At 24.8% G+C, this 15,078-nt stretch overlaps 1 protein-coding gene across 3 annotated transcripts in view; it reads right to left on the bottom strand.

The window, feature by feature from the left end:
- Positions 1 to 15,078, bottom strand: part of LOC107998023 (Y+L amino acid transporter 2) — a 27,304-nt gene extending 12,226 nt beyond the window's left edge. Inside the window, exons 1-3 of one of the 3 annotated variants that reach the window (XM_028666782.2) lie at positions 14,914 to 15,078; positions 10,622 to 10,869; positions 9,039 to 9,285 (exon numbers count right to left, since the gene is read on the bottom strand). In XM_028666782.2, coding sequence (XP_028522583.1) covers positions 9,039 to 9,285; positions 10,622 to 10,869; positions 14,914 to 14,938 — 520 coding nt within the window. In that variant the 5' untranslated portion in view covers positions 14,939 to 15,078. The remainder of the gene's footprint in view (positions 1 to 9,038; positions 9,286 to 10,621; positions 10,870 to 14,913) is intronic. The other 2 variants (XM_028666783.2, XM_028666784.2) reach the window with 2 other exon arrangements.

The raw sequence follows: 15,078 nt of genomic DNA, 5'->3' as shown, positions 1-15,078 counted from the left end.
CTTTTATAACATTATTTTTTGCTTTAATCTCTTCAATATATATATCTTTATAACATGAAATATTTATAATAATAACAACTCTCACTTTCAACATGTATCATTCTCGAAAATAATACGTATGATAATACTGAAGATTAATAAATAATTTTTTTTTATATCTGTTTGATCATTATCATTCTCCATAATTATACAGTTGTTAAACTGTTTATTTATTTAGAGAATTACTCCAGATAAATCGATAACATTACTATAAAATAGAATTTTACTTGATGCATACATTAGTGTAACGTATTCAGACTAATCAGGCATCAGTCTAACCAACCATGACAGTGTCAGGGATGAAATCAGCCATGAATATTATAGATCTATTTTTTGATAAATAGAAAAAAAACTAGTACTTTCGATAGATTATGATCAGATACACTATGATAATCCTTCAAAATTACATAAATATTTCATTTGTCATATATTTTTTTCTTTTTTATTAAAAATGATATGTTATATTTATTTTTTTACTCTAATCTGTTTACTTTTTTTCAATGTTTTAGAGTTCAGGTAAAATTGTAATTTAAAAAATTATTATTAAAATTGAGAATTTAAAAAATTAATTAATATTTAATTAATGTTTATTTTGTATATATAAAAATGTTTATTAATAAATGTTTAATTTGTTAGATAAATTGTTTTTTTTTATTTAATTATTTTTGTTTTTTCTTATTTATCTTATCTTTTCTTTATTTTTATTTTTTTAAAAGTTCAAAATTTTTATATATTTTTATATAGTGTATTTTTAAAAAAAATTATTTATAATTATTTATAATTTTGTTATTTTGTAAAATTTAATCTATTTAAATTAATTTAAATTTGAATTTTAAAATATTATGTATAAAAATATTTTATTTATTCAAGAATAAATTCATAATATCTAAAATGATAATGTGATAATATGATAATTGATAGAAATTGTTTAATAGCAATAATTCTTCTTGACTGAAAGGATAGGATAATTTAGTTTTATATAATAGTCAATGCATTTCCAGTGTCATGGCCTCGAGGGTCAAAATTCTGATGCAATCAGTTACAGGTCTTACGTTTTCAACGTGTATGAACCTCCTTTCTTATACTGAACTTGATAAATTCTTAGCAATATTAAACATGTTTCTTTCCAAATTTTTTAAATATCTAATTTTAAATATTTTTTTATCAAATTCAATTCCATAAATTTCTAAGATGAAAAAAATAAATGAGTAAATGATATATTTTTCTAATACCTTTTCAAACTTTTTATCTTGAATTGATTATCTTGAATTAAATATTTAAATAATTTTCTGAAAAAAATCTAAATCTAGATTAATCTCCAATAATATCTATTAATTAAAATAGCTAGAAAAATAATATTTCAATGAATTTTTGTACAAGTCAATGAATATTTTAAACTTTCAATCTTTGACTGAATCAGTGAATAGGCAGTAGGCTTTGAAATAGAAACGAAAGGAAGGTCATTGATCGCAATGGTGAAAATTAGGTGTACGAATGCGAAAAAGATTCCGCAATTTGATTCTTGCAATTTGAGACCGTACTCCTCGTCCTTGATGGATTCGTTAGCGAAAAAAAATAAGAAATGCAGACTGATGCAACATCTCGAAGAATATCGCGAGACTTTCCGCCCTGTTCCCCTTCGTCCCCGACTATTCTTTCTTTGTATTGCATTCGCCAGTGCTGTCCTCTATGATTCGAGTCCCTCGTATTGCTCTGATTATTGCATTTTTTTATTTATAATGAATATAGAAATATAAATATAGAATTTATAATTAAAAATTAATTATTCTTGGGATGATAATAAAAGACTAAAAGAATTTTATAAATTAAAATTGTATAATGTAGCAATATAATTATTCAATTATTTTTAGAATTTGATTGTTTAATTATTGGAATTGGAAAGTGAATGAATAAAATCAATTTTTGAAATCATGATAAAAGAAGGAATTTGTAAATTAATGAGATTATAACAATATAACGATTCAACTTGATTATTTAACTATTTTTGAAATTAGAAAAGAAATTTTGAGTTTGAAGTTTTATAATGAATATACTAATTCAGGACAATTAAATTAGAATAAAAAAAATTATAGATTTATAAGATACATACTTTATAGATTTATAAGATAATTTTGTATACTATGACTGTTAACATATGTAAATTAATTCTTGCAAATTTGCTAATAGTCCCTTTTAACTCCCCTATTCTTTCCATCATTAAATCAATGAATCAACCATTATGAATCATTTACTTTCCAACAATTATCAAATCAACTTGTAGAATATTGGTCAAATAGCTCATATCAAAATTAAGTTTAATAATCAAAACAGATTAATAGTATATAATAATATTATATAATAATAATTTTAACTTCTGTGCGGTTTACAGCATTGAATCAAATTTTTCTCTTACTATTACAACTAACAACAAATATCAATTACCATCTTAAACACCAAAAGTTACTAAATCACTCTATACAATGTACCAATATAATATCTCCATTGTGTAAAATATAGTATAGAATAAAACAATAATTCCAAAGAAAGAAGATAAGATCTAGCTACTTCGGTGCAAAGTCTCTCTACACATCACTGGTCTTCCACTTCTTCCGTCTGTCCGTTCTCTTCGCGTCTCGGTTCCTCTTGGCTCTCCCCGGGAGTCCCCTTTCGGTGCATTATGCTGTTGCGGCTGCCAGTTGACACGTTATTAGAAGATTACGTTTAATCGCAATGAGACGTGATTGCTAGCACAACCTTTTCACTCGATCGTCTGGTCTTTGGCGACGATCGAATCGTCCGCTTCCACTGGACGATATATCGAACCTCTGAGTGTATGTATGGTGTCAATGCCTCCGTTTCATGACGCTATTAACTTTTTCTACGACTTAACAAGTAGCAGGAAACGCGGTACGTTTTACGTCTTTCTACTGTAATTGTGTATTATGTTACGTATAGGGGATAAAAAGTAACATCTAAGGGAAAAAAATTAAAAAAGCAAAGAACGAGAATTTCTTTTATTATTTGGTCTGCTTGGTAATTGCATGAATTGCAATATGAAAGATAAATTTTAATGATCATAATCTTGATAGAAATAATTTTTCCTGTTCTGTAATTATTTGCAATAGGAAATATTGATATACTTCTACTGTGAATTTGAGGTTATAATACTTACTTTCTTTTTGAAAATAAAGATTTGCGTAAATATAAGATCAGAATTGCAGAGATATGTTTTCTTGATGACTATAATTTGTCAGTGTGAAACGTGAAAGCAAATGTTTCTATGAGTAATTGCACATTAGACCGACTAGATTTCCCTTGGACTTAATTATTGATCTTCATCACTAGAGTTCCATTCTAAGAATTAATTTTCCTCTGCACTACACATACTTGTGGAACATGTGATCGGGCATAATCTTGATGAGACAATGATGAAAATCAGGTTAATTATCGTGACAAAAATTCTTCTAAATATGTACATTTATAAAATTTATACTTCTCAAAAATGTAGGCTTTAATTAAAATTTCAAATTGAAAAAAAATCCTCCTTAAATATCGATATCATATGTCATTTAATTAAAAATATGCTTTTTATAATTATATATCTTCAAAAGAAGATTAAAAAAAAAGAAAAGAAATTAATTTTATAAAATTCTTGCATTATAGATATTTCTGTTCCATTCTTTTTCAATATTTAAATTTTAAACAAAATCTCTGCAATAATGCTAAAAAAAAATAAAAATAAAAATAAAAAACATTAAAAAGAGAGATGAATCTTTCTCGAAACAAAAGAGAAAGAAAAGATTAAATAAAATTCTCACGTTATCTTTGCTCTATTCTTTTCATTATTTGAAATTCCTGCAGCCAGTCTGTAAAAAATAAAATAATATAAAAAAAAAAGAAAGAAAACAAGAATAACAGAAAACAAAACAAAAGTAGATAAAAATCTATTTCGATGGAAAGAAATCACTACAAAGGGGCAGAACGAACGCACAAGAAACATAAAGCTTTCAAAGAATTCATTCACTGTAAAGTCGATAACAAAAGCCACCGTTCGTTTTCCTCAGGTACTCGGAAATTAAACGAAACTCGTTTCCTTTGAAACCTCGAGACTTTCGCGCGCTATCGGGAAATCCTTTTCAAGTTCCGCGACATTTAACGTGTTATTACGTTCAACGTGGAACAGGCGCGATTCCGGCGCAAGTTACTTCCGGCCTCCAGGAAATTATCGTACCATCTATAATTAACGCTTGTCGATCGACAAAGATGAATTGAAAAAAATGTAAGAAATAATTGCATTGGAGATAGGATTAAGCGATTATTGACCAATTGTGTGGATTGATAAATAAATTCTTCTTCATAATGAAAAGGGAGTGGATTATAAGTATTGATAATTTGATTCAATATTTTAAATTATTTTGATATATTTAATATTGTTCAGATGAAATATTGATATATTAATACGAGGTAATTATAATAATGTGAATTTTAAGATTGATATTAATATTGATGAAGCTATTAATAATGGTATTGATATTGTTATTGTGAAGAAATTGATAATGATAGTAATTGTGCATGTTATAATGCATGTTAAGTGGTTATAAATATGATTAATAATATTAGAATCATGTAATTATTTGATATTAGTTGTGCTGTTAAATTTATGGCTATTCTACTTCACAGATAAGTAACATTTTTTACTGATAGTATTTCAGAGAATATCTTTAATGTAATTTATAATATAATTAATTTTGTGTAATTTATATTGTAAGTGATGTACAAATTAAATAGAAAATTTAAAGAATAATAAGTTGATACTCAAAATATTAAAATTAAATGCATGTTTTTTAAGTTATAAAGAATTTAATTTTACATTAAACGAAATACAACGGATAGAGATATGATATATTATTTGTTAAAAATAATTCAAATTAAAAATACCTGTAAATAATAAAATAAACAAAAATTTCTAACCTCAAATATTCTATTAAATAAAAAAAATGGCAAAAATTAATTATTCAATAAAAATTTTATCAAAATGAATATATTTCGCCAATTAAAATTCCCGCGAAATTAAAAACTTCCTAACCTCTACTATTCTATTAAACGAATAAAAACGAAAAAAGTAAATTAACAAGAATGAAAATACACTTAATTTAAATTCCGCCATGATTAAACCTAAACAACAAATGTTTTAACCTCAAATATTCTATTAAGATAAAAGAAGAAACATTAGAAAGAATTCTGCTAACTGAATATACATCATTGATTAAAATTTTTTCATAATAAAATCAAACCCTTCTAATCTCCTTATATTCCCTTATAATCGATCGTTATTATCCTTATTACACACGCAAAAACTAGCTAAATAATTATTCCAAGAGCTAAGGACATTGTGAAACCTCGACAATCGAATCAGCCTCGATTCTCGTACCTTTCGCTGCGCAATGAGTGGGAAGCATGTTTCACTAACAAAGTGTATATTTTTCCCTTAAACGCAATCTAATGCCGTTCCTTTTTTCGGAACGTTTTGTCCGCAGAGAAGGAGGAAGAAGGAAGAAGAAAATATTTTTTTTCGGGCACGTGTTGGACATTTGTAAAGTGATACATAAGATAGAAATCTAAAGGAGGAAGACACCAGTGACCACAGGAACTCGATATCTTCTCTGCGGTATTTCATTCGGAAGGATTCCCGAAAAATATATACTTTTTCCACGCTTTTACCACGGAATAATGCGATTTGTTTTTTTTATTCATGGATCAAAAAATGAAACTGTTGATCGGCAAATTGTTTCTTGATTTTCCTCGATGATAGATTTGATCGATGGATGACAAGTTACGTGTTTCATATTTGCTATTATCACGCTTAAAGACAAAAAAATTTTATACTTTATATTTCACATGCAAAAATTTGAAAAATGTAGTAAATGCAAAATAGTCATAATTTATACATGACTATCTTAAATACAAAAAAAAAAATTCATAAATATTAATAAGCGTGGTGTAAAAAAGAAAAATAATTGCAAAACATTTGAAAAATAAAGACGTTGGAAAGGAAAAATAGAAAACAATCATAAAATCAATTAAATGCCTATCAAATACTCATGCATATATGCATGTCACAATTTTACATCTTATTAATCACACGAAGAATTTCTCCATCGAGTATTATGTAATCATTCATACACATATAGTATTATTAAAATATTACTAGTCTTAATTATATCATGAAAATCAACTAGTTTTAAGAATAACTTTTATGTTTTAGTATTAAAAAAAAAGAAATATGTATGTTATATCCAATAAAGATTTATAAAGAAATAATTATTTTTTGAAACAAATGAAATTCTTTTTATTCTCTAAATAACTATTTACACGATTAATAAGATTATTATGAAACTATATTATACTACGTGCATGATTAAATAATTATTAAATGTAAAAATTCTTATAAAATTTGTACGATTAATGAAAAAATTTGATCAAAGTAATTGTATACATTATATTGATTTCTGCAATTGGAAATCACCATGGACACGGCATTGAACACGGAAATTCCATCTAGCACGATTCTCGAAAGCGTTCTCTTCGGTTTAATGAATGCTCCCGGAGGAAGGAGATCACTCGAGATTATTCCTATTGTAATTCGAAAAAACATTAAGTGTTCACGGAATGTTTCTTATGTAGTACATGATACAGGCATGCAACGTTTTGTCTCATTATTACACATGCTATACTTGCTCATTAAAAAAAGGAAACAACGGTCTCGAAGGCCGTCATTACTCGATTGTCGCGAATTCCAGCACGAACCGGAATTTTTTCAATTCGATCGATTAATCAACCAATGATTTAATCCTTTCATAATCAAAATATTGTATTTATCTTGACTCATTTCATCGCGTTAAGATTACTTCTTGTGACTATAACTCTTTGAATTCTATTTGAAAAAGATTTTCACACGAATACGATTTAATTCTTTTGAACAACAGATGTAAAAATTTAATCATATCTATACGATGAATAGTATTAAAATGATTTCAAGTTATTGTAATACAAAAAAATACAATTTAAATTTCACAAATAACTGGAATAAATTATTATATTAATAATTATATTAATTATATTAATTTTGAAAAGTACTTTTCAAAGCATTTGAAGATAAATATAATGACAGTATAATGTTATTTTTATTAGTAGCATTATTTGCATTGCCAAGCAATCATTTTGATGCATAGGACTTTGATAAAGTTAATCATTGATAAAAAGTTTAAATTTGTTAAATCTTAATTCAATTTATTATTGTACATGCATAATAAATTATAAAAAATTAAAGTAACTTAAGATTTATATAATTTGAATATAAATAATAAAAATTAATGCTTATCTATAACAGATATTCTGAAAAGTTTTTATATCATTATCAATATATAAAAATCAATATATAAAAAAAACTCTTAGTTTTAATTCAAAAATATCCGATTATATTCCATTGATTTGAAAGCAAGGAAACTATGATTTCTCCAGAGTATTCATTGAACCGGAAGAACAACATTCATCAGGTCTCCAAGGAACATCCGTCTATTTAAGAGAAAACAGGAAAGTAGACGATTTCAAGGATAGAAATTAAAGGAATTACAAATTGTTCGAGACGCAGCATTATCTTTGAAAACTTTCCGAAGGACGTCACAATAAGAAACGATTCAATTTTTCTCTGGTAAAAAAAGAGAAAAAAAAATGATTAAGAATGAGGATATAATCCTATTGACTATTAGAATATCATCGATCTCTGTGATCGAACAAAAGGATTCTAGAGAAATCGGGAATATTTTCATTCTTGGTATTTCGATCCTTGGAGAACGTGTTAGAAGAATGCACTTACAATGAAATTTCTCTCTAGATTCTTTAAGCTTCATAGTCAGTCTTTTTGAGAAATTAAAATACCTGAGAAATATTTCTAATATTATCGATATTTAATTTCGATAATAAAAAATTATAAAGAAAATTCTAATATAAATTTGACGAAGAAAGTTTCACGATATATGATAATAATTGCGATTTTATAAAATATAGTAAAATAATTTTTTCAAGCTTTCCAATTGCAACCTTTTGAATTGCATTACAATTGCATACGAAGAAGTATGTAGAAACAAATTTATCGCACTCGAAGGAATAAACGATTGATCGTTGAAATTAATAAAGATGAATCCGATGAAAAGGAGCTGGAGTTAAAAGTCGGCTAGAAAGATGAATAACGATAAAGCAGTGAAAGTAATTCGATTAATTATGGTTGGTAGTTATGAATGACGATGAAACGAGTATCCAATTGCGTGGACTGATGGTATGGTGCTTTTGGAACGAAGAAAATCCGACAGTCCAATTAGAAGGCCCCACTATTCTGAGGGGGGGTCTTCTGATAGAACGAATCACATTGATTAAACGACCAAGGTCGGCCAAGAGTTTAATTTCCGTGAGAATAAACAAACCTAATTTCTTCTTGTGGATTTAACTTCTTCTATTGAGGGTCAATTTTCAACAGATGTAATTGATTGCACTGTGTGCAAGTGGGTTATTTACTTTTTACTTCTTCTTATTTTTCTTAAAATATTTCATCTATTTTTTAAATATATAATCACAAAAGTAAATAACAAAGTAATTTATAAAATTGTTGATTGAAATAAAAATTTTTCAACATATTCATCCTAATATTCAAATTCCCTTCAAAGAAATAATTCATTTAATCACAAAATGAATTATTGAAATATCTCAAAGTCTAACAATAAAATTATTTGATCTTAATTTTTAATTCAAAATTTAACTTTCTCTTCCAGTATATGAAACATAAATATAAGATTAAATAGATTTTCAAATAATTATTAATTCTTATTCACTTAATTAATCAATTCACTTTTTTCAATTCACTCAAGGCTTAATAATAGCAATTAAATATCATTAGAAATGATTATTATTTTTAATATTTAAAAAAAAAAGAGTAATTTACTCACAGATGCAACAGGCTGCAAGTATTCTCGTAGCATCATCTGGTGGAGCACAATCTGGAAACACCGGCTTCAGCACATAAACGCTGAAAGTCAAGGCCACGATGGCCTGACTGCAAGGCCGCACTATCATACACTCAACCCAGAGCCTGATGAACGCGAGGAAAGGTCCGAAAGTTTCCATAATATATGCGTAATCGGCGCCTGACTTCCTGATCATGCATCCAAGTTCCGCGTAACAGTAAGCCCCTACCTGTCGTGCAATAAACGAATAAACATTTTAAAATATATTGTATACATATATTACAATGATATTTAAAATTGTAAGGAAGAATATGATTAGGAGCTTAACAAAATTACAGGTAAATTTTATTCCAATTATAATATATATGTACAATGAGTATTTGCACATCATTTATTATATTTATTATAGTATATATTTACATATTAGTAATTGAATATATTATTTTATTTAATTTAATAATGTTTTTATAATTATAAAAATCTGATAACATGGAAGTGAAATTTAGGTGAAAAAAAGCTTGATTAAATAAAGATATGTGCAAATACTTTTTATAATATGTGTAAAAAATTGTAAGAAGTTTTATCATGTATAAAATGTTTACATATACGTGATTCGCGTATCGAATCATTTTATTCGAATTAATTTTAAAATTATAGGAAGTTTAAATTATAGGAAGTTAAAAGTAGAAAGAGAAAGTGAATGTTTATAAAAAAAGATTCTATTGAGAGAGTGAGTTATTTTATGATGTTACTGAACTGAATCTTCAATGTCTTTCACTTTTTATCATTATTTTATTTTTAATAGTCAGAATCAATATTATAATTTATCATAAATATGTAAAGACCTCATCTCTAAGTCATGATCACTTCATTAACATATCAATCAAATTTTTTTTGGAATAAATTAAAATATTATAGAACTATGATCTTAGATGATTAATTATAAAAGATATTAAAAGATGATTAAGATAATTCAATATATGTATTTCAATCTCAAAATATCTCATATTAACTCGAAAAATATAATTATTTTAATCTTTCTGAACACCAAAATATTATTTATTTTCAAATATCTCATAATTAATCTATAAAACGTGACTTAAAATATAAAAAATATAAAAATATTATAAAAATAAGTAAAAATAAGTAGATATAAATATTAACAGATTAAAAAATTTCATTTTAAATATGTTAAAAATAATTTTAAAGAATTTTTTTCACAATTTCACTTATAAGAAAACCAAAAATAACAGAAATAATAGAATAAAATCATCATTCCAATTATTCTGTCAATAGTTAAATCCATAATTTCAGAATAATTTAAATTGAAATATAATATAAAAAATTACTTCTTTTAATCCACATATCCAAGATTTAATTTCCAATATATTTCTATTTTTTTCTCCATATTTTATATTTCCAATTTTCTTCCAAAAAAAATCCAAGATTTAAATTTCAAATAGTAGTTTTTAAACAAGTTCTTAATCTTCTTTTATTCCATCTATAAAGTGAAAAATTCTTGAGAAGCGAGCTATCGATTGGAAAGAGAGGAATGGTAGACGCACCGTGGAGAAAATACCGGAAGCTGTCCACACCAAAAGACTCGCGTTAACGCTTCCTGTGTACTTGAGAACACCGGTTGGGCTAACGAATATGCCAGAACCAATAATGGAGCCGACGATCACGGTGATTCCATTCAACAAGGACATTTTTGCCTCGAGTTTGATCTCATCGTTGCCTTTGTCGGTACTTGGAACCGGGTCGTACGGCCCTTTCTCGCCATCCTTGATACTTCCCGATTTCGACATCCTTCCTGCAATGGAATCAACAAAGGGTTAATTTTATTTTTATGGAAATTAATGCATTATAATTCTTTCTTAAAATTCATTAAAAATTTTTAATTGTATTTCGAAATGTTCAAGAAATTCGAAGTCTTATCACTTTTTTTTCCTTATTCTTATTAATTATTTATTAAATAAAATCATTTTTAAATCTCTAAAAATTCATACGAGCTTTCCAACTTTGCTTATTAGGCAAAAAATATGTAAAAGTTTAAATACAGCAATTACAATATAAAAATTAAGAAAATGATAGATAAGAAGATGTTTTTTTAACTAAGAAAAACAGAATTTATAACTTTACAAGATTACATTCTTATTATAATTATAATATAATAATATAAATTTAAATATAAATAAATTTAAATATAAATAAATTTAAATATAAATAAGCAAAAAATTTTCACTATACAAATTTCTATGTAAATAATTATAAAAATAAAAATAATTACTAAAATAAAAAACTTTCAAGTCTTTTATGACTTTCTTGAAAGTTTATGTATTATTATGTAATATCATTAAAATATTGAAAAACTACAAAAAAATGCCAAACTTCTATATTCTATTATATCATCTATCCTATTCGAATTTCGATCATTCAATGAAAAAAAAATTCCAGCTGTTTCTCTATTTTTATCAACCATTCTCTTGGAATAAAAAACACCTGTTGATCAAATTTGATAATGTGAAACAAGCATCGTATAAAATATCGTAACCAAGAGAGTGAATTTTTATTCCCAATTCATTAGATAAAAAGCATGAAGAAACAGAATTGAAAAAATCTCAATTCATTGCTACTCTAGTTTTACCAGTAGAATTTTCATGCAATTTTATTTTCTTTGCTCTGAATAATGCATTTGATACGAAGTAAGTTAGTGCAGCTTTTACTTTGTAATCCAAATAACCAATTCATCTTTTCGACTTTCCATGTGAAAAGATATTTATCAGCTAGAAGAAAAAACATATAAATAAATGAATAACTTCTTTATCTTTTGAATAGAAAATATATCACATAGTTTTAAATTTTTATTAATTTTATTTGATAAATATTTTGAAATATCTTTTTAGAATTTATAAATAAATTGAATATATTTCATTTACTAAAAGAATGGCACATAAAATTTGAAAAAATATTTTTAGGAAATTTGATTTAAAATTTAAGAATAGAACAATTTTATTTTTTTTATAAAATAATAATTTGTAATATATTACATTATGCAATATAGATTATACAATATATTGATTCATAATCAATTTTTTCATTAATGTATTGCTTTTTTTTCGATGTTATTATAATAATAAGAAGTTAGTTATGTTTTTTGAGATTAGTTTCAAATAAATAAATACTTTATCAATAATTGCTTTAATTAACAGAAAATGTTAATCGAAAAAATAAATAATAAATTAATCTTTCTTGTCATTATACTTATTTAATTCATTATTTTATCATGTTTATCTAACTTATTGTATATGAAATGTTATTTTTCTAAATTTAAATTTTCATAAATAGAATGAAATTAATTAGTAAACAATATTAAAATTCAAGAAAATTAAAATTTAAAATTCGAAGAATTTTTCAATGCAGTTACAGTTCTATTTAAACATTTTTTAAGGAAATTATTTATATTATTTAGATTATTCAAAAATAATGAAACTAATCTAAATAACAAAAATATTTTTATTTTTTTCTTTATTCATGATTTATTCAATGCAGTATTTATTTATTTTTATATTTTCTTTAAAAATCTTATTTATTATTAGCATTTAATATATTTTTGATTTATGATACATTTTTTTCTTTAATATATATATATAAGGATATATAATATTTATAAGAAGAGAAAATTGAAAATTGAAAATTGAGAATATTTTATAATGATAATTTAAAAAAATTTCCACTTGTAAAAATTATAATTTTAAATAAAATATATACCAATATTAAGATATTGTATTTGCATGATTAATCAATTACAGGTATGAATAGATTGTTATCAAACAGGATCGGTTTCTTACCGAACAGCACATGAAACGTGACTTTTACCAACTGATCACGTTATAATTATTTCTTTTTTTTTTTTTTTTTAATAAAAACACTCCTTCAGGAACATGGAATTAGCCAATGATATCTATGAACGTTAACACACACCTTTCTAAGATCTATTCGATCTTTATAATATCATTTATACACTAAATTCCAAAAATTTCCGGAATATTTAATATTAATTGAAATATTTAATATTATACAAACTTTATGATTCTGGAAATACATTTTATTGATTTTTTTTAAATTTTCTTCGATATCATTTTTATTTTAAGTAAATTTTTTTTATGTAATTGAAAAGATAAATTTTTTTTTGATCTAATATTTGGTACGTATTATACTCAATACATATCATTTATTCTATATGTACATGTAATCATCATATTATTCGTAACAATTGTGCACATTTTTAATTAGCATGATCATACATGTTCATGTATGAGAAATTTCTTGCAACCTTTAATAAATATGTTTTTATCTTCTTCATTTAAAAAAAAGCCAAAGAATATAATTACTAAATATAATTACTAAAATGAAATAAAATTATTCATGATTTACTTCAAACTTTTAAATTATATAACATATTTTACATACGATAACAACATACATAAACATTATCCCAAAATTAAATATCACGCTATTTGTACTATTAAAGAATCATAAATGTCAATTTTCTATAATTCCATAATATCATCTTAATTTTAGAAAAAATTATGATACTTTTCTCATTTATGAAACAGAAAATTAAAATCTCTTAACAAATCCAAAAATTATTTACATTAAATTTAATCTCACACGTCATTTCTTGCAATTAAAATTGAAAACGAACGTTAAATTCGTTAATCGAGAAAATGTACATTTAAATTTATTGATTGATTGATTTATTTTCACATATATCCTCACCTATATCGAATTACATCCAAGATTCAACTATAAATATATTGATCAATATACATTTTTTGATTAATATCATTTAAAGCAGACAAAATATTATGCAATATATTTAAATTATAAAAACTGAACGCTTCTCATATTAATTTTATTTCGAATCGATATCGATCGACCAATCGCGTCCACGAACGTCGATACACGCCTTTCTATTACCTCGACGAAGGTAACAAACCAGTTCTTAACCTGGTATCTACTTAACCCGCGCTATTTATCATTTTTAAATTAGCAATTTAACTGTATTATGAGTTTCCTAATTATCTTTGTAATTATAAATAATATAAATAATATTTGAGTAAAAATTAACTTTATCTCGCTTTTTCTTTTTTTCATTTGCATTTTATGATGTTCTTTACGATTTATTTTAATTTTTCAAAATGATTGAATATTAAATTTTTAATTAAACAGTTATAAAAAACTTTTTTATAAAAATCAATTTTAATCTTTTGAATTGAATTCCGATTAATGACTATAGTTATTAAATTTTCTTCATAGGACATGCAAAAGTATATATTAAATAAAAAATATATGAATATCGATAAGGGAGGAAAAACAAGATGAGGAAAAACAAGATGAAGAAAAACATCGAAATCAACACATGTTGTTATTCTTGTACATAAATAACTAAGATATTTATGTTCTATCACAGATTTCATCGGCAAATATTTCACATTAATTCTCCTGCTGACAATGACGCTATACAAGTCAATCAATCACAATTCTCGAAAGAAAATTCTTGTCTCTTGACAAATAGTCACGAAAAGAAATATGTTAATTTTTAACCATTAATGAAGAAAATAATTTTAAACAGATAAACAATTTTATTAATTAATCTAAATTAAAATCTTTTTCTAATATTATGAAATTTCACAATCTCAAAAAGAAATATAATAAAATGAATTCTAATCGCTTTACAAATTTTTAAATTAGTGTTAATCTAAATATTACCTCTGGTACTGATTTGTTTCATTTTTAAATAATAAAGAGCAAAAACTATCGATAAAATACGAAATTAATCCATTTGACATACCAAAGGTTCCATATGTGTTTCGCATCTTGCTTCTCTGTTGATCCACAAAATCCTTTCTTATTGGATATGCATGGACGAGCTGATGGAAACCGACCTTTACACTATGGGTCAATAAACGAGAAATATACACACGTGATTGAATGAAATAGGCAAGATCAACGTAAA

The sequence above is a fragment of the Apis cerana genome, linkage group LG15, assembly GCF_029169275.1.
Source record: "Apis cerana isolate GH-2021 linkage group LG15, AcerK_1.0, whole genome shotgun sequence".
Lineage (NCBI taxonomy): Eukaryota > Metazoa > Arthropoda > Insecta > Hymenoptera > Apidae > Apis > Apis cerana.
This window is presented reverse-complemented; position numbering and strand designations above follow the sequence as displayed.